This window comes from Sceloporus occidentalis, unplaced genomic scaffold (assembly GCF_023333645.1).
Source record: "Sceloporus occidentalis isolate IW3139 unplaced genomic scaffold, rSceOcc1.0.p SCAF_3, whole genome shotgun sequence".
Lineage (NCBI taxonomy): Eukaryota > Metazoa > Chordata > Lepidosauria > Squamata > Phrynosomatidae > Sceloporus > Sceloporus occidentalis.
This window is the reverse complement of record NW_028316983.1, coordinates 155925744-155951297: the sequence shown is the minus strand read 5'-3', so window position 1 is coordinate 155951297 and position 25554 is coordinate 155925744. Positions and strand designations below refer to the sequence as shown.

The 25554-nt window shown below is 38.9% G+C and overlaps 1 protein-coding gene across 1 annotated transcript in view; it reads left to right on the top strand.

Moving 5' to 3' along the window:
* DROSHA (drosha ribonuclease III) overlaps positions 1–22722 on the top strand; it is a 118341-nt gene extending 95619 nt beyond the window's left edge. The window contains exons 28-32 of the mRNA XM_089516589.1: positions 6643–6725; positions 7438–7541; positions 9301–9393; positions 16875–16921; positions 22345–22722. Coding sequence (XP_089372715.1) covers positions 6643–6725; positions 7438–7541; positions 9301–9393; positions 16875–16921; positions 22345–22475 — 458 coding nt within the window. The 3' untranslated portion in view covers positions 22476–22722. The remainder of the gene's footprint in view (positions 1–6642; positions 6726–7437; positions 7542–9300; positions 9394–16874; positions 16922–22344) is intronic.
* Positions 22723–25554: the final 2832 nt, after the last annotated feature.

Here is a 25554-nt window from a genome sequence, read left to right as displayed (position 1 = left end):
TATTTACTAAGATTTAATATTGCTATCTTTCCCCATTTCCTTTCTAGATATTCTATTACTATTGACCATTCTTTATTAAAATGACTCAGAGAATTGTATTTTATTAAGCAAATTAACCTATCCATTTCTAATGCTTCATATAATTTAATCAACTACACTTCCTTTGTTGGAATGTCTCTTGATTTCCATTTTTGCCATATTCTTGCTGTAGTTATCATGTAATATACGATTTTCCCATAATTCCTTTCCAGATTTTCTTCCAGCATTCCCAATAGATATCATTCAGGTTTTAGTTGCAATTTGATATTCAAAATATCAATTACAGTTTGATTTCTTTCTTTACAATATATCTTTGTCTGTTTACATATCCACCAGCAATGATAGAATGTATTTCTTTACATTTCCAACACTTATTATATTTCAATTTATATATTTTTGCTAATTTGTCCAGAGTAAGATACCACTGAAAACAGATTTTATAATAGTTTTCTCTAAAATTTTGTGATATTGTATATTTAACTTCTTTAATCCACATTTTTCCCATTGTTCCAACTATATTGTCTTATGTTCCTTGCTCATTTTATCATTGTTTCTTTAACAATTTCTTCTTCCATTTCTATCTTTAAAATATGTTTATATATTAGTCCAATAATTCTGTGTTGATCTCCTGTCATGATCTTACCCAAATCTGATTTATTATTCCCCCATTTCAAATACTTGAGTTTTCCTATCCATTTTATATCTGTCATTATATTGTCTATAAGTAAACTAATTAAGATTGAAATTCGGATTCCTAAATTGTGTCCTAATACTCAATTGTCCATTCTGTCTTTTTATTTTTATTATATCCTCATATTTACACCAACTCCCATCCATTTGCATTTCTTTTCTGTAGAACCAATGATCAAGATGAAAATATTACAGGATGTGAAAGAGAAAGTGGGTCTAGGTCTTCCCAACCTAAAGTTATGTTTTGAGGCAGTGTGCCTGGCTTGGATAAAAGAGTGGATCTTACTTAAGGAAGATAGGTTACTAGAATTGGAAGGAGAGGGGTTAATATATGGATCACACACTTATTTAGCTTATGGTAAAGATAAACAAAAAAATATACAGTTGGCCCTTCTTATACATGGATTCAAGCATCCACGGTTTGAAAATGTTCCAAAAAAGTATACATTTCAAATATCAAACCTTGATTTTCCATTTTTTTTATAGGGGACACCAATTTGCTATGTCATTATATTTAATGGGACTTGAGCATACACAGATTTTGTCATACACGGGGGATCTTGGAACCAAACCCCAGCATATAACAAGGGTCCACTGTATATAGTCATTGTTTGAGGATATTTTTTGCTGGTTATTCTGCTCTGGTCAGGCCTCACCTGGAATACTGTGTCCAGTTCTGGGCACCACAGTTTAAGAAGGATGTGGACAAGCAGCTGAAATGTGTCCAAAATGGTGAAAGGTCTGGAAACCATGCCCTATGAGGAGATGCGTGGGGAGCTGGGTATGCTTAGTCTGGAGAAGAGAAAGTTAAAGGATGACATGCCAGCCATGTTTAATATTTTAAGGGATGTCATATTGAGGTTGGAGCAAGCTTGTTTTCTGCTACTCCAGAGACTAGAACATTGAGCAGTGGAGTCAAGCTACAGGATAGTAGATTCCACCTAAACATAAGGAAGACCTTCCTGACAGTATGGGCTGTTCAACAGTGGAATATTCTGTGTGGTGGAGATGCCTTCTTTGGGGGCTTTTAAACAGCAGCTGGATGTCTGTCTGTTAGGAGTGCTTTGATTGTGTATGGCAGGGAGTTGGAAAGCCCTTGTTGTCTCTTCCAGTTCTATGACTATGATTCTAGATGTTACACTTCATCTATGAATTTAACTTATACTAATTTTCAAAACCAATCATCGTATCACCTTCATACTTTTTCAAAGTCAGTCATAGGTTTCCAGTCTTCAAAAAGGTTTCCAGTGACTTTTCTCTACTCAAGATGTACAATTTATCCATCTCTGCAAACTCATTCATTTCTAACAAACATAGGTGATATATTGCTCTTCTGGGCATATAATAATCTTGCTGTATTGCTATATTCATGTTTTGATATATTTGCCCCTAGCTCCTTTCTAGTTAGTCATCCATCACTCCCAGAGGGAAAAGGTCAAGTTTTAATTGTATATTAATCTGTAAAATTTGCTGCATTGACATGTGTATTTGCACCCTGTATTTTTTAGCTTTTTTACAAGTCCACCACATATGATAAAATACCCTTTCTTGCTCACACTTCCAATGTACATTTGAAGTTTCCTTGTACATCTTAGACAATTTTTAAGGAGTCATATACCAATGATACATCATTTTATAAAAGTTTTCTTTAAGTTCATAACATGAAGCAAATTTCAACTCCTTTGATCATATCCTTTCCCATTGCTCCCTTTGTATTATAACAAAAATTCTTAGTCCGTTTTCTCATGCAGTCCTTCACTTGTTCTTCTTTCATATCAAATGTCAACAAAGGCTTATACAGTCGGCCCTCCATTCTCACAGGGGATCCGTTCTGGACCCCTGCATGTGAAAACAGAGACTCGCCTATATTCAAGCCCCATAGGCTTGAATGGGGCGTGTGCTCATGAGCGCATGCAGGGCATGCACCGCAGGGGCATGGTCCATTGAAAATAATGGTCACTCCTCCGTGAATGTTTAAGACCACGGACCTCAAGTCTGCAAGAAAGACAAAAATACATTGTCTTGAACAAAATAAATCAGATTTTGAACTGCAATTATGTACATTTTACTAATCACATGTTCATCATTTGCACATAATTGCAGTTCAAAATCTGATTTATTTTGTTCAAGACAATGTATTTTTCATTCATTTTAAATCTTTCAATTAACTGTAAATAAGAGAAGCATGAAAAACCACAGTCCTCCATTTGCACCTGCTTTTTGTACCTTAAATGTTTTTATTTTGCCTGTTGTTTCTTTGATATTGAAAACTTCTTTTACCAAAATCCATAAAGTCATTTTATAGTGTAATATATCTCAGTTAATGATTATTAAAATCTACATTCACTTTAGCTTTCTCATACCATAGGGACTTATGCTAGCCAAACGTCAGGTCATGACCTTCTAATTCCAGTGTGTTATCTCCAGTTTCATCTTCTGTTTTAGCTCTTGAGTCATTTTTTCATGGTTCTCTTTTTTCCCATTTTTCAAATGGTTTTGTCATTTTCTTTCTCACCAGCTTCAAGTCCTCCATTACCTGAGTGATGTCTGGTGAAGTTGCCTTTTCCGCAGTTATTTCAGTTGATGGATTTCTTGTTTCATTTGCTTTCTTTGTTTCAGTGGCTCTGCTTCTGACATTTTTTTAAAAAAAAACTCTTTACAGTTTTAGTCTTTATTTGGTGATTAAGTGGCAGTATTTCATCATGACTATTTTTGGGATGCTATTTGTGTCCACTAGATGGTAACTGTTTACAAAGTAAATTAACTCAGTCCATTTCAAGTTTCCACAGCAATTAGATCATGTCAGCCAATTCTTTGTCTTATCTTTTGTTAAAAAACAACAATCTGCCACTTTCCTATGGTAAGAAAATCTTTATTCTTAATATTAATTTACTTTCTCTTCTTTAATTACTTTCCCCACCAACATCCAAAGACAAACTCTGTTGTGCTTTTTTAATTGAAACGTTTGCTGTTTCCATTAATTCAAAGCCAAATCAAATTACAAGGTTAACAAAACAATTTTGGCAAGATTAGTGGCCATTTAAACATCTTGCTGTTTAGTGGCTGAGCAAGCTGTTAATCCAATCCCCAAATCTGTCCACACTGACCACAACAGTCTTGGTGGTCTCCTCATGAGGAACAGAGTTTTCTGGGGCTTTTGTGCTTGATCCCTTGTTCACCCCTCCTCTGGGGAAATTTTTCACCATCTGGATCTTTCTCCTGGCCAGCAACCACTGCTAGATACTGTCTGTTAGAGCAGCACATGGTCAAAGATGTCTGCTTGTCATGCCACCTTGCATGGAAGTAACAAAAAATTTTCTTGATCCTTTCCATGGCTAAAAGGCCAAACTACTGTATATACTCATGTATAAGTCTAGAAATTTTAGTCAAAAAATTGACCCCAAAAACAGAGGTCGACTTATCCACATGTCAATGTTAGTACTGTACTTTATATCTTATTTTAAAAAAGGAAGAATACACTAATGAAAGGCAAAATATAATCTGTCTTGGAAGCTCTGAACCTCCTCTATTCTCTCATCCATCCAGCTTTTAAGATGAGTACAAACAGTTATTGCCTTCTGGAATTTTGTAAGTTCTTTGGCATTGTTTTCCTTTGCTTCATCCTTTAGATCCTTTGTTACGTGGCCCTAAATTTTACCCTCGACTTATCCATGGGGCATATCAAAATCCATAATTTTGGCCCCAAAACCTGTTCTTGACTTATACATGATGTTGAGTATATACGGTACTCAGTTGTCACTCATGTGAATTTAGAAAACTTGTTGAGTGTCACAGTGTTTTCTAGATCCTTTACTTTGGTTCAGCTGATCTCCCGCCCTTTATTTGTTGCCAAACATGAACGTTGACAGCCCATGATCTCGTTTCTACCAGCACTTGAAAGAGCTAATGATTTTGTCGGCCCATGATCTAGAAGACAAGATCTCTTGGTTTAAACATTTTTTTAACTGTGAACAGTTTAAAAGCAGCATACTCTCTCCTCAACCCAATTAAAATCACAAGTAGCACTGCGCTCACCAACAGACTTACCTGTAAGTTTATTTGCTTTCCATTCTCTCATGAATAAAATCTGTGAAATTATTCATTCTCACTTATCTCCCATAGAATACATGTTTTAAGGATTTGAACACTGTTCTTGGTGAGATCATGACATAATGAACTGAAGGACAGGAATCCTATAAAGCTGCATTGTATTAAAATATAAGTGGTATACAAGGCAGCTGTGTAGGCTTATACAATAGACAGAGATCATTCAGAATAGGTCTGCATGCTATTTGGGAATCACATGTTTTTCATAGTTCACATGGACACATTCATGGACATCTAATGCTGGTAAGTAAACATCATTGTTAGAGGAAGACTGTAGGCTGTTAATTTAAATAGCCCAAAGTCTCTTGCTTCATGATGCTGTAGAAGACCTTCTTTTCCTTGTAATACTAAGAGAAATTAGAAGATGAGACCTGGTGAACCAAGGATCCAATTTTATTTAGGGAACAAAGTGTATTTCTCTCTCACACCCTGACAAACCTTCAGTGCTATCTTCAGTGCCATATTATCAGAATACATCTCCCAGTTACCAAAAAAAAAAAAAAAAAAAGTGAGACATGCATGGAAATGAAACCATTCAAATTCTTCTGTGCAATTGTATTCCTGTGCAGAATTAATAGTTTCGTAAAGATATCATCTTTCCAGTAGTTAATGTGACCCTTTCCCGAATAGGCATAAATGTATGCTGTAGAAGAAGGAAAGGTTTTCTTCACCCTACTTCAACACATCTTTTCTGTGTGGCTTGACTCAACTGAAAAGTTGAAGACTGGCAGTACAAATGCAAATCATTCACTTAATTTCAACAATTTTCTTCCCACTGCAAGAGAGAGTGAAAAAATAGTTTTCAAATCTGAATAGATTTGTGACACTTCAGTTTGTGAATTTTCTGATAAAGAAAAAAAAACACATTTTTGCACAAAACCCAGAATTTTCTGCTTACTTTGCAGCAAGTCATGTTTTTGTGCAGAAAATCCTGTTTTTCTGTTCCAGAAAATGGGTTCATGTGCAAAAGAGGCCAGATATCCACATTGCTGTGCATGGATGGATTTTGCATGGAAAACTCCTGAACATCTATCTAACTATGGTCCAAAATACACTGTGGAAATAATCCAGTTTGATACCGTTTTAATTGCTAGGGAATTCATTGAGGTCTAGTTTTATGAGACATTTAGCCTTCTCTATCAGAGAGCTGTGGTGCCACAATAAACTACAATTCCAGGATTCCTGAACACAGAGCCACAGCAATTAAAGTAGTCTCAAACATGATTATTACTGCAGTGTGTTTTGGACCTATATTTAGATTTTCTCAGCAAGAAGTTCCAGTAGTTAAAACCTTTTTCATCAAGGATGTGAAAATAGGCAAATATTCTTTACATCTTTAGCAAACAGATGGATTTCTCCCACATTTCCTAATACTTGTTATTCTAGAGACCAAATTCTATTCCATGTGTTACCTGACAATACAAATAATAAGTGGGTCAGCTCTTTGTTTTTAAATATCCTTTTTAGCTTTTGAAACTCTGTCTTTCAGGTGTCCTCTATGTGTGCTGTGGGCCTTTGCAGCTATGCTACCTCTTTCCTTCATTCTGTCTTTCCTCGTTCCCAAGGTGGCGAAAACACCACTACCCGAGCCATCTGTCTTTCTTTTTTTCTGCCTTAATTTGAAGTGCAGCAGCTTTCTTGACTTGGGGATCTTGGGACATAAAAAGGGGAAGTCTGCAGTGGAAGACCTTGAAAGCTCTCCAGTATACCAATTCTCTAAAAGCGTTAACTGTTTTTTTCCCTTCAAAAAACTGACGAATAAGAGTAATGCTTTCTATATGTTTTGTGCTTGCTTTTCCCTTTCAGCCTTTATTGCTGCTCTGTACATAGACAAAGATCTGGAGTATGTGCACACCTTTATGAATGTCTGCTTCTTTCCACGACTAAAAGTAAGACCACAAGCCATTTCACACATTGTACACAGAACAAGTCTGAGTTTGGCATCATGTGTGCACTAAACAAGATGTGTCTGTATGATAATATGAATGTACCCATATGGCAAGGGTGGGTGACTGAGGCAGATCAGGGCTACTTTTTTGTCCTGAGACCCTCCAAAGGGCACATGGACTACTGAAAAACAAAACAAGATTCCAAAAAGTGGCTGGAAGTCCACTTCTGGTTCTCAAAAATGGGTATTTTTTTAATGCTGAACAGTATAAGGATGCCTGCCAGCCTATTTAAAAGGTACATTGTTGTACCTGAAAGCTTCCAGGAGAAGCAATCCACCCTATTTTTCTGGCTAGTCTTGTGGATTCTGGAGATATCAAAAGCGACAAAATAGCCACACTTTGGCCCATCCTTGCTGTATGTGTGTGCGTGTGTGTGTGGAAGGCAATAGCCAAAACATTTTTTAATAAATACCTATTTTCAAGTATTCTATTAAATGTTCAGTTTTATAATATTCCCCTGAGATCCAGGTTTTACCTTGAAAGAGTGCTGTTCAGTTAGTTTTTTGTTTCTTAAAAAATCTCTTGTTGTTAGTTATTGTTTTAATGCACTTTCCAACTGCAAAGCCCCCATTAAAAGCTGTTTCTTCTTTTCAACCTATTTCTCTTTCCCTAATTTCAACCTCCATTTCCTCCCCCCACCCCATCATCTTAGGAGTTCATTTTGAACCAAGACTGGAATGATCCAAAGTCCCAGCTCCAGCAGTGCTGCTTAACCCTCCGAACAGAAGGAAAAGAGCCAGACATCCCTCTCTATAAGTAAGGAGCTTGTCTCTTCTTCCTTGCATAAACTAATTATCACTTTGTGAGCCAACTCTCACTTTCAGTCTTATGCATGGCATTTATTTTTGTCTCTGTTTCCACATGACTTGGATTAAGCATTATCTACCTTTTGTTTAAGAAAGGAATTAGTTTCCACTTTTAAACCCAACATCTGTCTTTTCCCTTTGGATCCCAGGCTACATTTAAACCCCAGCAAACATGAAGAATCACTTCCTACAGAAGGTGTGAGAGGTTTAAATACAGTAAAGAATTGATTGTTGACTCCTTGCAGATAAGCATCATTTTCCTGACACAAAATATTCTCACTTCCTCCTCTTGCACATGTCAGTGTGGAATACATATTGCTGAAGTAAATCCAATCATTCCTGCATGTCCCATAATGCTCCCACAGAATCACTCATCATTAGTGGTGGTAGTGCTGGTTTTCCATAAGTCCCAAATGTAGCAATATCCCTAACAGGAAAGAAAATATGCTAGAGCACTGAAAAACAACAAGTGTGGGGCAAGGGATGAGGAGTTTAGCATTCTGTGGATGGAAAGCACATCCTTCGACAAAGGTAGAAGGCCATGCCCACATCCCCTTATCAGATTGTTCTCAATTTCTACATACCTGAGGCCAACCACAATGAGGAACTGCCTTTATATTTTGCAACATGGCTGTCATTAGGACATTATTGAGGAATGAGCTGAATTATTCTTTGTCCCTGATGACCCTAACCATTAAGAATTAATCTGTATGTGTCTGAAGAGGATTCTGGCCACTTCACCTATATCACCTTGGCCCACATTCTAGTTCTTGGTGACAAACATATTGTGAACAGGATGGATTGATGTGCTGACAGATGTATTGTTGTGAATTTTTTTTTGTATTATTAACTAAATTGCTCATTTCTAGCTAATCTCTTGTTTGATTATTTTTCTTCATGAAGTTATTCTATTGAAGAATAGTATAAAAATCCTAATCTTATTGAGAGAATAGTTTATTTCAAATGTGGAAAATATGTCATATTTGTGATATCTTGAGCTGCAGCCCTATCCCTACTTAATTCAGTGTAAAACCCTTTGAATGTAAGGGGACTTTGGAGAACACATATACTGAATTGTTTAATTCCCAATACTTACTTCATCTGCAGTGCAATCTTGTTTACGTCTACTAAGAAGTAAGCCCCACTGAGTTCAGTATAGGTTAAGAATACAGGATTTCAGTTGACAGCTATTAAGTATTTTCTGAAAGGTACTTTGTTGCTGATAGTAATATTAGAACTGACTCCCAGTATGACAGTGGAAACAGGTGGGATAAATGGGAGAGGGAAATAAATTTATTTTATGTTAAGAATTTGCGTCTCATCTTAAAATGGTTGCAAATTTATATCAAACTCTTAGTCAAAGGGAGAAGCTGCCTAGTTACTGACAGATCCTTTGTAACTTTTTGTTAGTGATGGAGCAATTTGCAGCATTTGCCATTTAGAATGACAGCCTTTTTCATAGCACCTTATATTAGAAGATCCAGCTTTGCCAAAAAGTGTAAGTGCATATAATTCTACCCCCAGCATATATAAATACTTCACTTTTAAACCAATGGTGTGCTGGCAGTGTCTTGTAAAATAATCCATAAAGCATAATCCATCTACTGTCCTAGCACATTCATTGTAACATGATGAAATTTATGTTGTTAAGTCTTGCAGTGTTCGTTTTCACAATGTTGTGTTTTTTCACTCTGTCTCTTATGATTTAGGACTTTGCAAACAGTTGGACCTTCTCATGCCAGGACATACACTGTTGCTGTGTATTTCAAGGGCGAAAGGATAGGATGTGGTAAAGGACCAAGGTATGGCAAATTTATATGGGATTCCATATGTAGATGTGGGTGTATATTTATATCTGCATGTGTGTGTGTGTGTCCCTTTGAATCGTTTCCAACCTTTGATGAGCCTATGGCAACCCTATCAGTGTTTTCTTGGCAAGTTTTATTTAGACAAGACTTGCCATGACCTTCTTCTGTGACTGAGAGAGTATGACTTACCATAGTTTTCATGGCTCAGCTGGGGTTTGAACTTAGTCCCCCTGTCTCTGAGATCCAATATGGTGTAGTGATTTGAGCACTGAACAATGACTTTGGAGAAAAGGACGAATTCCCTGCTCAGCCATGGAACCCATTGGGTGACTTGGGCAAGTCACACACCCAGAAAACCCAGTGATAGAGTCACCTTAGGATTGCCATAAGTCGGAAACAACTTGAAGGCACACAGCAACAACAACTTCATGACTCTAACCAGTACACCACACCAGCTCTCACTTCTACATATACACATACAACTAGGATAGGCAAACAGTTTGCTTGGAAACCAGAAGTAGTTCCTCAGCCTTTTAGATGGGGTTGTTAAAGAAAGTGAACAGTGTTACTACTCATTCTTCTCCTTTCTAAGATCAAGGGAACCTAGGTAGGGGACACAAATACACATGCATATGCACATGCACACTAATGAAGGCGTCATACAAATGCATGAATAATGTTAATTCTCACTGTGCTTGGGAAATCCTCAAATTCAAGGGTGGAAGTGTAGTGTAACCTGAGGTAATCATCATGCCCTTGCATAAAGAGATTTCAGAAGGTGACTACTCTTGAATGCACGTTTTCAGTGGTGGCCACCAAATTAGATTCTTTCCTTTAGGTTTGCAAGGAGACTTTCCCATTGAACATTCGACTCCAGTCAAGACTCTTGTCATTCTCTCAAACATTTTAATTCAAATATTTCCCAGTTTTATTTGCCCTGTCCAAGTAACTCAGAAGTTAGATCTATAGTTATTGTTTTAGATCTTTGTTTGCTTGCTTGTCACTATCTTAGTCTTTGTCTTGAAAATATTTAATTAGTGTTTAGTTTTGTATTACAGCTGAATGCTGTTACAACTATGTTCTGAGTTTTTGATTTTATTGTTGTTTTATTGTATGTATCTACCTGAGAGCTCAGGATGTAATGTGATTCATAAATTTAATAGTAGTAGCAACATCAGTAATAAGAATGCCTTGTAATATCTAACAGCAGTACTAGTAATTTGGCAATGTAGATTGACAGCTAAGAAGAAGTTATACTGCAGGTTCTGGGGTCTAGACATCTCCCTAGTTCTTGCAAAATGTAAAACATCTCAGAACTTCCTGTTAGTCAGTGGCATCAATTTTAATGTCAGTAGGCCTTCCACAATTAGATGGATGCTGTTATATGAGTGTCCTGGCTGGAACTGTGGCCAGTTCCCATCTCCAGACAGACACTCTGACGTTCAAGTGTGAACCAGTTCTCAAATCCACAGGGCTCCCAGCAGAGGGCCTGAAGTATAACTGATAGTAGTCACAATAATGTACAACCCCAACACAACTGTTGCACAGGCCTACACTGTTATGCTTAGTGAACGAGGTAGGAGCTTGGCCTTTGCCAAGTATTCTGTATGGGGCTTACTGTGGCTCTCACAGTGAGAGCCACAGCTATGCTGAATATCATTGTTCATTCCCATCAGAAAACATGGGAAGAGAGTGAGGGTCTTAACCAAGGAATTATTTCTGAACAGATATTATTAATAATAATAATAATAATAATAATAATAATAAATATTTATTTATATCCCGCCTCTTCCGTTTTGGGGATCGAGGTGGGTAACAACAAAGTTTGTACAATGCACAACAATAAGAAGCAAGGTGCAAAGGAATAAGGTGTATGCAGATCAAGGAAGTAAACGACAAGCCTAAGGAAGAAATAATTGCATGGAGAATCTGAGAAAAGGGACCCACAAAGCCTGGGGGGGCGGGGGGCATCCTTCGATTGATTGCTTCTTCCATCTACTCCAGAGACCAGAAGTAAATAGGGTGAAGAGCTGACACACATATGGAGCAGCACCTAGCCAGTTTCTTTCTTCCCTGGCTCCAGGGAAGACTTTTCAGAAGCAGCATTTGTCTGAATGGACTGTTAAATGAAGAAATCTTCTGAAGACAGCTTCACTTTAACAATCAGAGAAGTTACACACAGTTGCACCTCACCATTCCCAGAGACTTCTGTTTCATCCCCACCATTGCAGATTGAGAAAACTGTTCAGAGATGGACACCTCAACTTTTAACTATTTCACCACAGGAGTGTTTAATTCTGAGGATTTTTAATACATTTGAATATAAAACCTCAGGACCTTATTACTAGACATCAAGAGAGGTCACTCCTAGTTGAGGGTTTTCTCATCTTTTTAATCTCAAGCCACTAGAATAGAATAAGTTGTTCTGTCCAGAGAGACACTTCTGCTAGGTTCCTGAGAGATCAATGGGAGACATCCAAGAGTGAGAGCAATTGATTTTGTAATCTTCTCTAGATGATAAGAATTGCCCATTTAGTCTGTGGTAGGAATGGCCACACTCCAGAGCTCAGCAGGCCACACAGTCACATCACAGCTGCTATTTTGAGCAACTGAAAGTGATGGCTCATCATACCTCATTCCCTTTGGAGGTTGCTTTGGGGTGGTGTTTCTTCTTTGGGAAGAGTGCTCCCCAAAACTGGCAAGAAAACTACTTTGCAGGGCATTTTTTATTGTTGTTTAGTCTTTTTTTTTTTTATCTACATACCTTTTTTTGGCCAGAAATTTTATGGTGTGGTGTTGGCAGCTTAGAAATGGTCAGTAGGGGTGCAAGTGGCTTCACTGGACCATCTGAAAAGGGTGCACAGTCTCACCCCTATACTCTGTGACAAGTTCATAGTTCCCACTAGTAGATGGTCCTCTACTGGCATTGGTCCTCAGCATTATGGTTCCACAGTTACGGATAATGTCAGTCTGTACCCGAGCCACTGAGACAGTACCATCACCTTTTACTGAGATTCCAAGGCAAATGTCTTGAAGCCTTAACTACTTTAAATCTCTGTATGCTTTATCAAATTAGCCAAAGTTGCTGGCTGCTCATGGTGATGGATATAGGACGAATCCTTAGAAACCTGTTTGCGTTTTGGCAGCAGATACGATCAACAAAATATGTAGGATACTTCAAACCTGAGAATCATTTGTTTTTACCTTTCCTTGCCAAATGCTTGTTTTAGAGGGTTTTTGAAGATTACAGTAGGATCAAGGACAAGAAGCAGTTGCTTACTCTGTCTCCTCAAAAAGAAAAATCAGGAGGAGAGTTTTCAAAGGCCTTTATTAGTTTCTTAAAGTCCTTCAGGTAGCAGTTTAAGTGCAAAGATTACAGGAATTTCACATTTTTGGACAAGATGACAATATGCTGTCACTATGAGGAGGTTTTAAAAGTTTCAAATAGCTTTCTGTTTTTCTTCACTGACAGAAATTTTAAGGCATTTAAGATGGTTATTGTCCAAACTTCTCTTGGTTTGAAATGTGTAAGCCTTCCTTTGTAGTATAGGTTCAAGAGGAAAGTTTTCATCATCTCTGAAGAACCCAGTATCTCCTTGTATGTCAGGGAAATGAACAGATCTCTTTTTAAAGCTAACATTAGAATCATTGATGAAGTATCTCCTCAAGATGAGAGCCTTAAAATGAGGTGTAGTGGTTTGAGTATTGGACCGTGACTCTGGAGACCAGGGTTTGAATCTCTGCCCGGCCATGAAAATCCACTGAGTGATCTTGGGCAAGTCACACTCTGACAGCCTCAGAGGAAGGCAAAGACAAACTCTCTGAACAAATCATACCAAGAAAACCTTGTGATAAGTTGGAAATGATTTGAAGGCACACAATAACAATCTCCTTAAAAGAAATATTTGCTTTCCCTGATCCATATATAATTGAAATGTGTCCATGGAAGCTATTGACACTACAATGCTTGCATGCCTCCCTGTTCACCTAGTGGCATATACCTGTTTACCTAGTGGCATATACGAATGCCTCTTTTTTTCAGCTTTGGTCGTACAATCTCCTGAAATGTGTTTTAGAAGGTAAGGTAATTCTAATGCCACAGTGTGTGTCCCATAAACCATTCATGCTCTATTTTGGAGCCAACATGAGTCCAGGACCCTGAGAGAGCACAGTAGACAACAGAACACAGGAAAATTCCTGAGGGATATGTGGCTCACCAGCAAGGATGACATTGCACCATAGTCAGGCAAGTCCAAGTCAAATACAATCAAGTAAACAATCCGAACAACAATCCAAAAGGGAGATCCAAAAATATAGTATTCAAACAGAGCAAGGTTATCAAACAACATGAGCCAGGAATGCTAGTCAGGAATATTTCTTCCATCAGAAAGGTTGGTTGTGAGCAACAAGTTCCTTGAGGGATGTGCTAGAATTTATCATCTGTTTTCAGGATGTAGCTCTTCCCTGGCCTTGATTAATGAGCATTTACTTCTTAAATGTTCTGACATCCATACCCCCCCCCCTTTCTTTCCTCCCTTCAGCAACAGTAGGTGCAGTGTCATGCTGTTCAGACACTGCCTTTTTGGCCCTCTGCCTCACTAGTGTGGCACTCTGTCTCACTCTCTTATTCCTCTGGTCCATCTTGCCCCTCTGTCTCACGACTTGCGACCAAGTTCTCGGGGCACAGCACAACAATTCAGTCTTCTTCTCATCATAAACTGTATTGGGAGCAGATTGCAATTCGTATTGCAGAGGCTGAATAAAGTGCAGTTCATAGGCCACATGCAGCCCACAGGACCATTTTGTAGTCCCAAGGTTCCTCAAATATCAGCTTTTTAAAATGCTTCCAAATGCCCTCAAAAAAGATTTTCACCATGTTTTTAGACCTTTCTGGGCCATTTTAGGCCTTTTTTCAACAATAGGAAAGGAGCAGATGTCACTTCCTGTTTACATTTTGGGGAAAATAAATTTGAGGGCTCTTTATCCTATATTTTGTTATGCCCCTTTTCCAGGTTACCATTTATCTATCACCACACCATTTTTGCTAGTTACCCGTTACTACTTTTTCTACGTTGTGACAACTGTGAAGCAGTCTCAGGATTGCTCTTCATGCCACAAGGGCTCGCCAATCTGATTTGAAGTAGATGTCTACCAAAACAAGTGGGAAAAACAACCCATTTAAGGATATTCTCTATCCACTGAAGAAAATGAACATAGCATGGTAACTACTCAGGATTCCTCTTCAAAGCTCAAAACTAGGAAGTGTTGGTTCTAACAGCCTTCTGGACTTACTTTGAGAGACTTCAGTATGTTCGTTGGCCGGGGTGCAGTGGATTGTTACCAGGCTGGCATCCAGAAATATAGAGTTTGGCAGTGCATGCACACTCTGTGGTTAGTTACCCACCAGCACTCTGAAGCTATATGTTGATTTTACTTGGCTTCATTGTTGCTTGAGGCATATGCCAAAGGAGTGGCCAGACTTGCTTTCATGACATTCACCATAACTTCAGGGTTCTTCCATGTGTATCAGACCAGATCACAGAAAAAACACCTTCAATGAGTCAGGTCTTCCAACTGGAATGATTTGTGATAGTGACTTACAGATTACTCTGAATGTGAACTACATGGACATGAAGTCATGTAGATAGCAAATACAGGTTGAATATCCAAAATACCTGGAACCAGAAGTGTTACAGATTTTGGATTCTTTTGGATTTTGGAATATTTGCATATGCATAATGAGATATCTAGGAGATGGGACCCAAATTTAAATACAAAATTCATTTATGTTTCATACACACCTTATGCACATAGCCTGAAGGTAATTTTGTATAATGTTTTAATAATTTTGTGCATGGAATGAAATGTGTGTATAGTGAACCATCAGAAAGCAAAGATATCACTGGTGTGGTACATATCTCCCTGAAAGGGAAGGCTGGAGGTGTCCGTTTTTCCTCCAGAGGGATGCTGCAGCAGCCAAACCGCATGGCGTCCTTCCGCAGTAAAAAGAACCTGGAAACACGGGTTTCTTTAAGGTGCCCGGTGCACATCATGAGTGCGCCATTGGCGCACCAGTGACATAAGCAACACGCAGCGACATCTGTACACTACACATCGCTTACGTCATTATGGCGGCACCCATGTGGCTGGGATGCCGCCATGATGCTGCCGCCGTTACATGCTAGGGTTCAGGAGCATGCGGTTACTGTGCTCTCCTGAACCCTACTATTGGCGGAGAGACACCGCTTTTGGCACATCTGTACCGGGCCACTGTCTCTGCCAACCATGTAAAAGTTTCAGATTTTGGAACATTTCAAATGTCTGATTTTCAGAGAAGAGAGACTCAGCCTGTACCACCTTCATTCTTACTGACTATGGATGAACCTACCTGTTTATCAGTTTTATACCAGCTTAATTGTTATAAGGCCTTTCTTTTTTGGCCGAAGATTCCTAAGAAGCAGAAGTTATTTTCCACATTTCTCGTTATATTCTAATGGTATCTTTTTCAAACTGTTTTGCTTTAATTGCTCTGATTTAATAGTTTAATTTTTAATTTCATTGCTTTTAATGCTTTTTCTAACTGTATATCATTATAATGTTGGAAGCTACATTAGGTCCTACATTGTAGGGAAGGCAGGAAATTGATTCACTGATTGATTGATCGTGGTTTGCAAGGGCGCTGACTGCTAAGAGAGCCTCAGTCAATGACTCTTGGCCTCAACCTCTACTTCCTCCTTGACAAATTTAAGTCAGAGTTAAAAACTTGGTTGAGAGCTTCTACTGGAAGGTGCTGCTCCTCAGATTCCTCCAGGGGATCCATGTGGTCTTCCAGCTGGTGACAGTTGCCCACTAATTGTGCATAGCTTGATAAGCAGAAGGGTGGCTGTGAAAGGCCTTGATTCGAATTCTGATTTAAAGCTTGGGTTTTGTGAATGACCTTTGGACACACTGAAATTTCCAGCCTGGGTTTACCTTTCACTGGGTGGGGGACTATTTCATATGTATGTAGTGAAAATGAATGAAAAAAGCATTCGAAGGAAGTCTAGACATTGAAAGTGTCAGGCATGCAGTAAATAATACTTAAAGGGCCTCGCTTTTGTCATTGATCACCTCTTTTCACTGCCTTTATTGAGTTTTAAGAATAAGTTTTGAAATAAAATCCTAATTAAAAATTAGGGGAAACAGTGTTGCCATATTGCTATTCTATTACTCTAGATTTTGCTTGCTTTAGAAAAAAAATCTTTAAAATAAAAGAATATGAAAGGGAAATATCTTAACGGTATTGATCTAAATGTTAAAACTGCTCTGTGGAAGATGGAAGATGGTTGTGTGAGTGAAGGATTTTTCTGGGAACAACTGCCAAATGATTATTTGAAGAATTAGTCTCAGCAGAACAGAGTGGTCACTTCTGGGAAACTGTAGTTTATCCTATTAATTCATATAAAATTATTTCTTTCCCCTTTTTTTCTCTACAGCATTCAGCAGGCGGAGATGTGTGCAGCAATGGATGCGCTGGAAAAATGTAAGAGGATTTCTTGGAAACCATTTCAGATTATTTTGTAGGCTGTTTGTGTGTGAAAGCGGAGTGGGAGTGGGGGGGAGGGAGGGAGAAGTACTGTACAGATAATAGTGAACAAAGGGTTGGAGAGAGTAAATAAACAGATTGTTTAAACCTAAGAATGATTTTTTTGTAAAACGTACTCTTGCATTCTGCTATCTGTAGGACAATATAATCCTAGATGGTTACAATGTAATCCTTTGTAAATCTACCTGGAAATTCAGCCTTGTTCAACAAGCCTATGCCTAAATGAGCATACATCAGATTACAGCCTTAGGCCTGACCTCTGTATCATTTAGACATTTAAGTTAAAACTGTTCTTCTCCCCAAAATTTTGTCTAGGGTATGATCAGGGGCAGCCTCAGGATTGCAGGTTCCCTTCCTTTGTTAGAAAAGAAGTAAATCAAAATTACTTGCCCCACTGGCTCCCAGACTTTAAAGTAACTAGTTACAAATAACTATTCTAATTAATTCATTTCACCACTCACTAAAGTCTTAACTGCTTTACATTATGGTTGTAACTTACCAAAGCTTAACTTTATTCCTTAGGTAGTGCAACTAAATTTGTAGTTAATTTTATAACTGTCGAGATTTGGCCTCATTAAATAGTGAAGGATAAATGATCACATGGTCAAGTGCCTGCTGGTCTGTATCCCCCCTAAATCTCAGAGTTCAAATGAGCCTGATTTGTTTTTCTTTTTTGAACGGTAGCTATGCTTATTATGTGAGTGTCAGTTCATTCAGATGTTTGAATATCCTACACCTTTACTTGTGATCAAAAGGCTATGGGCATTATAATGACAACTTGGCAAATATAAACCAATGATCAATGTCTCTCTTATGAAAGTCCTTGTTTTCCTTTTATGATATCTACCAATCTTTATAATACATCTGGATGTTTGAATAGTAAATAGTAGCACACTTAGTACACACATGCATACACACAGTCCACATGTCCTCTCGCTTTGTTGTTGTTATGTGCCTTCAAGTCCAGTCCTACTTATGGTAGTGCTCTGCTAGGTTTTTCTTTGCAAGGAGTGGAGAGAGTTGCCATTGCTCTCCTCTGAGGTGGAAAGAGTGTGATTTGCCCAAGATCACCTAGTGGGTTTCCATATCTGAGTGGTGATTCATGCCCTAGTCTCCTGAAGACCACATCCAGTGCTTAAACCATTACACCACACTGGTTCTCTCACATTTGCTTAGAGGCCTGCACATGTAGAGCCCCCATACATGTAGGTCTGAGCAGCACAATCTGGACACCAGAGAACAGTGAGTAGAAATCCATGTGGTGTGGGCTTACATCCAGATTAGATCTCAGATGGATAGACCTGGGCAGGTCTGAGCATTTTGTGGTGGGGATGGGAGGTCATCACATATATATACTTTGGACATCTGTAGGAGACAGAGGTTGAAAAAAAAATTATGCAGTTCATCTTAAAAGGGTATCTAAAACTTGACAAGTTTTCATTCTTCATTACTTTTGTGACAAGCATTCTCCCTTTAGCAGCAAAATCCCTTGGAAACATTCACAATATATCAGGCCCAGTTGTCAGGGAGTTGGCCAAGTAAAATGCTGAGCTCTCTGGCCTTGGTCCAGCAAAGCACTTAAGCCTGTGCTTAAATTCAGGCACACGAGTCATTCCACTGACATTCATGATCTAGGCATGGTGATTAAAATAAAGTCAGTTCTTTGTTAGATAGGGGCCAGAGTGCTCACCTTGTTGGATTGATTGCAAAACCCACAAGCTGCTGCTGCCAAGGAATTTAAATCTTTGTGTGACAATCTCAGATAACTCTCCATCTCATTGAAATCTCTGGCATCAAAGTGGAGCTCATCTGCTTACCTCAGCCGAACAGGCAGTAATCTTCAGGCCCTGTTTTCTTTCACTTGTGTGTTGTTTTTTAATGTACGTTTAAGGTGTGCTGTCCATTTTTAGACTTCTTCCAAGTTGTGCCCTTTCTTGTATGAAGACGAAGCATAAATATAGAGTATAGAGTTCTAATACTGAATCACATCTGTCTTACCCATATACTAGATAAGAAAGTAGAATAAAATAGCCTTAGAAGTCTATTGTTGTCATAATCTGAACAGCCTGGTACTTAAATTAGTCCTGGCACCGATTGCCACCGGGGGCTTTGGCCTCTCGCGCACAGGGGCAATTGTCTATAGAAGCTTCAGAAACATGCATTTATATTAACATTTTTTAAAAAATCAGCAAATTTTTTCACGTGTCCTCAACTTTTTTAAAAAAAGTGTCCACCATTTGAAAATTTTGCCCTACATTTGTCCCGGTTTATTTATTTATTTAAATTATATAAAAATTATTTAATTATTTATTTTTTGGTTTCAGCCCCCCAGTTGTCTGAGGGACAGCAACCCGGCCCCCGGCTCAAAAAGGTTGCCTACCCCTGGGTTAGAATCAGATATTGAAACAGAACCTTGCCTTTAAGTGTAAGATAGCAGCCAGGACATTCCTTTAAAGTAGTATTCCCAGTAGATTGACTGTTATAGTCATTACTAAAGACTTTGCAGTATGGACAATAAGGGATCTGCTGCAGTCACCTGCAACTCTTGTGGGATGTTTCTCTTCTTGTCTACAGAAGTGGAGAACTTCACATACACCAAGTGCAAGTTGGTAGCACTCTTGGAGGAGAAAGTGCAGCAGCTGGAGTCCAGAGTAGCTACATTTCAGCTTCATACACTTTCTTGTATGAAGACGAAGCATAAATATAGAGTATAGAGTTCTAATATTGAATCACATCTGTCTTACCCATATACTAGATAAGAAAGTAGAATAAAATAGCCTTAGAAGTATATTGTTGTCATAATCTGAACAGCCTGGTACTTAAATTAGTTGCAGATGTCAGAATGGTGTTTGGCAACACAGACACTCTGAGGACTTGCAAGTGATCCTGGGAGAAATGACAAAGGACAGGACTTCTGTAGACTTCATTCTCCATAAGTGGAACTTAATGCTTGAACATATAGTTTGGGAGAGTTTAGTTACTTACTGAGGTTGGCTTGGGTTCAGAAACGTGTCTGAGCCTTTCCGTCGAGCCTCCTCCTTCACCTCTTGCTTCAGCTGTGTTTTCTGTGCAGTACCCATAAAGCCTCATTTTCCCAAGGACACCAGCTGTTTCAGCGTCAGCACTAGCGAGTCAATCAGAAATACCAATTTGTCTCCTGGCACCAAATCCAATGCAAGCAGTGCTTTTCATTGGTGACCTTCCACCTGGCATCACCACTGTTGATGATGCATTTGTCTACCTTCTATTGCACTGCTTTTGCTGAGCATATATTAATTGTCTTTGGCTTCTAGATTGTGTATGTCGATTTTTCAGAGCCTAACAGCTTTCTCTCTCCCACTCCCTCCCTCTGATGCCCATTATGGTAGTAATGGGGGAGATTATCTTGATTAGCTCCAGATGGAGCCCTTCTTGTCCTTGATGAAAAATGATAGCTTCTCAATCTACTGAGACCTTCCCGGAATAGTTCACTGATATGTGATACAGTTACAATTTTTCCATAATAAAGATACTCCCTCCCTCTGAAATGTTTCATAGTAGAGGTTTACAAATTGCTGAACAAGTACTTCATATAGTATATTTAAATGGAAGCATAAATAGCCAGACCCAAAATTGCTGTAATTTTGAGGGGGAAATGAAGGTCCTTATTATTTCTATTGGTCAGTATGCTTTCTATCCCCCTTTCAACCTAAAAGGATTCCCAAGGTTGTTGTTATTTGCTGTCAAGTCAAACTTTGTCTTATGGTAGTCCTATGAAAGAGACCGCCAAGAGTTCTGGTCATCACTTGTCCTGCTCAGGTCTTGCAAACCCAATGCAGTGGCTTTCTTGGGTCTTATCTACTTGTAATACAGTAGTCTATCCACTTGTAATACAGCATGCAGAGGAAACTTTTTGCTCCTTTGAGACTAACTGGGCAAAAGAAAGTTGTACCATGAGCTTCTGTTGACTAAGGGCCTCTACAGACCGGAAAGAAATGCCAGCATCGGGTGGACTGGGGGAGTGGCAACTGCATCATGCCACCCACCCAACCAGATGGCGGGCAGCATCACGCCATTGCTGCAGCATCACATTTATACATGCTGTGCTGAAGAAACGGCAAAAAGTCACCACTGCATCAGCAAGAACGGCTTTTTGCCATTTTATAAAGGAGCAGCATTTTGCCAGCTCTTCGCCATGGCATGTGGTTGCTGCAGCCCCGATCTGGCGCTGAAAGGGGTGGCAGGACACTGCTCCTTTGTGGCCATCTGTCGAGCCCCTAAGTCTACAAAACCTCATTCTACAACTTGTTTTGCTCAGTCTCATAGGTGCTACAAAATACCTCTGCACCCTGATAATGCAGACTAACACAGCTATGTCCCTGAATTCTACTTGTAATGCCATTTTAACAACTCATCTTTTCCCATGAGTTGTGGCATCTCATGATATGTTCAAAGTACCACAGCCTCAGTTTAGAAATCTCTACTTCTAATGAGAGTTCAGGCCTGATTTACTGTAGAACCCATTCATTTGTCTTTTGAATATTCCATGGTATGGATAGAACTTTCCTGGAGATTGTTAGGGATAAGGCAAGCAACAAGGTAGTTCCCCTAAAATAAGAAAATACAATTAATCTGAGGCTGCTTTCTGTCTTTTACTTCATATAACATTGTTCTGGGAGGACATCTCTAATCCTAGCAGGAAAAAGATGTTATATTTTGGTGACTGTTCTGATCCTGTTTCATCTCAGTGAAAATCAATCACTCTTCTAACAGCTAGCAATAGAGGAACCACTTGTCTGCTTTGGGGTACTGCTTCCTTGGTCCAAAAAATAAATCAAACCCCACAATCATTTTGCTGTTTGAAGCAGGATGAGAGGAAAATTTGGAGGTGCCTGACAAGCAGCTGGGAGGATGAAATGGGATTATCCAATTACACTATCCTGAACATACTGGGCCCAAATGTAATAAAGAAATGAATTAACAGACACTATCTGGAGCTCTCATCACATTGGCTGCATTCAGACATGACAACAAGATGTGCATTCTATGTTGCCAGGAATAAGGCAGCATGATAGTGCCTAGTAGCTCCTATTTGCAGTCAGAGTTCATGGTCAGAAGGCAAACTAGCTAGGGAACTGGATCTCTGCTGAAGCCCCACATCACTCATTACCATGCAGACCTGTAGTGTGTGTAGCTGCTCCAGGCATCATGCATCAGCACACTCCTCATCTCCATTAAACCAGGTTTCCCATAGATCCCTGCCTTTCAGTCACATGTGAACCAGGCCATTGTCTTCTGTAAGAAAATAATAACACTCTGAACATTTTTTGTATCTCTGGCTGAGTCTTGCTTAACATAAAAAATATTTCTTCTTGTCTCAGATAACTTTCCTCAGATGGCCCATCAGAAACGGTTCATTGAACGGAAGTACAGACAAGAGCTTAAAGAAATGAGGTGGGAAAGAGAGCATCAGGAAAGAGAGCTGGAGGAGACCGTAGACATAAGGAAATAAATGGAAGCATTGGCATATTTGCTTACCTAATAATTCTGATGGTGGCCCAAGGAGACCTAGTTTCATGTCAATGAATGAATGATGTCTGCTCATTGAATCATGTTTCATCTTGATTGGCATCTTTTTTCAGAATAAATTTTGTTCCATTTTCAGCTGTAAAGTTTTATTCATATTTTTTTAATATTCCTGCCAAGGAGTTCATAGCTTTGTTTTTCTAACTTGCAGTTGTTAAACAATAAAGTGTTCTGTGTCAGAATGTGTACCATTCTTTTTTTAAAAAAGTTGTTTTTATTGTTTTATTTAATCATATAAAATAAGAAGATACAAATGACATTCTGTCTGGGGGTTTTTCCTGGCATTGGTGTACTACAACAAGAAAAAGACAGGTTAATCTATGCTTGGACTAAGGTAAGAGAGGGTTATCTCTGAAATGTTGCCATGGTAGAAACAGCTGAGTAATGTGCAGTATGTGACATCTGTGTAAAGAGGAAAGATGTTGGGAAGATGAAACACACATATGTGCGTGCCTGTGCGCACGCACACACACAGAACCAAAGATCAAGGGAAACAAAACCTGTAAAACAAGAATTTTTCATTCACATTGTACACAGTTTGTACTCTTTATCTAATATACACTCATATCCTGTTAGGAACATACAGTGTTGTAAGCTAGCCTTGTAGTGGTTTGGTATTCATATTTATGATAACAGCGCCATTATAATGATACACTTTAAAATCCAGGAGGCTATACCAAGGGATGGAGTTCTGCATGTTTATGAGCAGGTATTGAAGGATGATGCATTCTTAGGAAGTTATGAGCAGAGCTCTTTCACACTACATGATTAAGATGGGATTTGGGGGCATTTGCTGCCATTACAATGGTGCTATGATCATAAAATGTGAATACCAATAAGCTCTGGTGGTGGTTCCTCACTCTTGCTGTTCACACATGCCCAGTAAATGATTATGGGTGCAGCTGCTCTGTACTTTACCTGCTGCAGGCAAGCACATACAACTATAGTAGGATCAGCTAGAACAGAATCCCACTTTTTCCTATATCAGGCTGTAGACCAACTGTTGGATTTCAGTATCAAAAATCTGTGCTTTTCCAGTCTTCCTTCACCATCTTCCCAATGCTAATAAACTTCCAGCTCAATAGAGAACAAGAAAGAAAAGGAAGGGCTGGGCATGTATAAGCAGACTTTGTTAAAAGGAGCATCTCTATGAGAGGCTTGTTTAACTGAGGTATGCCTGTATACAATTATAGGACTATGATTCCACTTTAACTGACATGGCAATGTCCTATGAAATCCTAGAACTTGTAGTTTGGCAAGGCACTAGAGCTCTTCAGCTGAAAAATCCAAAATACCATCACTGTACTTCAAATCCCAGGATTCCCTGTGACATTGTCATTTGCACTGAAAGTGGAATCATAGCACTGTAATCATGTAGTGCAAAAGAGCTCTGCTCATAACTTCCTAATGTTTTTGTATTGTTGCAGTTTGTCCAAAATATACCAATAGGCTCATTTCAAGCCCTTCTGAAGATACTGCAGACAACGGGAGGGCCAATTTGGGTGCATATGTACAAGATGAAGGTCAAACCAATGCCATCATGCCTACTGCCAATCCCTTCAAGCCCAGTTTTCTCTGTGCACCTTCTTGCCCTCCAGCCTTGATCACCATTTGCAGTTGAAAAAGCCAGACCCTTCAGGGGGTCAGATCCATTTCTCACCCCTTTGAAATTAGGTTACATTCTTCTTGAGCCCCAGTGTTCTTTCTTCGGAAGCATCTTTGAGAAGATGTTGACCTGATCTGAAAGGCTGTTTCCTTTTATCATTCAGCACGTCATCTCAGAAAGATCTTTTCTTACAGGATTTGAGCAGTGGTTAGCTGCAAGGTAAGGCTGTGCCTTTTGTCATTGTTAAAAAGAGTGAAATTATCATAACAATATGGTAGATGGTACAGGGAATGAGATCTCTCTCATCTTGTCACAAATTCATCCCAGTATCCTTTATCCTTCAGTTGAACTGCTAATTAAACCATCTCTCACGGATATCTAAGGGGTTTTTTTTCTTCATATGCATGATAAAATAGGTTCCTGTATTTGGAGGGTGTCAGCTCCTTTTGATTGTTGATTTGCTCATCAAAATTGCCATCCATTGTTGGCTTCTTATCTGGTGCAGTGAAGACACCTAAGGATTATGCTTTGAATTCTGTGGCAAGCTGGGAAAAATGCAATTGGGAGGGGGAGCTTTTAGAATTAGCAATGCAACTTCCCTTCCTATGTGCAAAATCCTGTGTGTGAGGCCTTGACTCCAGGTGGGAAGGAAAGAAAATAAATCCTCCAAGGCAGCTTCCATTGATTGTGTCAGCCATAACTATAACTCAGCTTGTCATAACAAAGTTTGTATAGGAATATAAACCAGCGAAAAAGCCATTTTGGAGTAAGCAGATATTAAAAATGCTAATGTTATTCAATAACCAATTACACAGGTTCTGGGAAAGCCAATTAAACCTCTGGACGATAAGATGTCTCGGTGACTTCATTGGACAGGTCAGCCAAAACTGTCTTATCAGCCATCTGTTCTTGGGGTGATAAAGATTTTCAATTGTTGTCCCAAACCTTTAGACTTTGTCATAATTATGGTAGGAAATATGATTCTGATCCTATTAGTGTAAGGTAAAAGGACTTCTACTTTATTCCTTGTGGATCTGGGTTATATATCCATTCCAGTTGCCTTCAGCTGTTTCTGTGCCAGATAGCATGTTCCTTAGACATTTTAGCATCTTGTAGTGTTCCTATATGCCATTTTCTTCAATATTCACTTCCTCTCCATTCCACTGTATTGGAAGGAAAGGGTTTTTTTTAATGCATTTGTTCAGGGAAAAGAATAACAGCACATTGAATTCATCTATAGATCCATTCTCAAATATCCACCAAAGCAATCCTGTGGCATGCCTGCATGGAGTCAGTTCACACATAAATATATATTCTTTCAAAATGCTTATTTTTCATTTACAGTTTTACCACTTTTGTGTAACAAGGGTTTTTCTTTGAATTGTGTAGTTAAATCTTG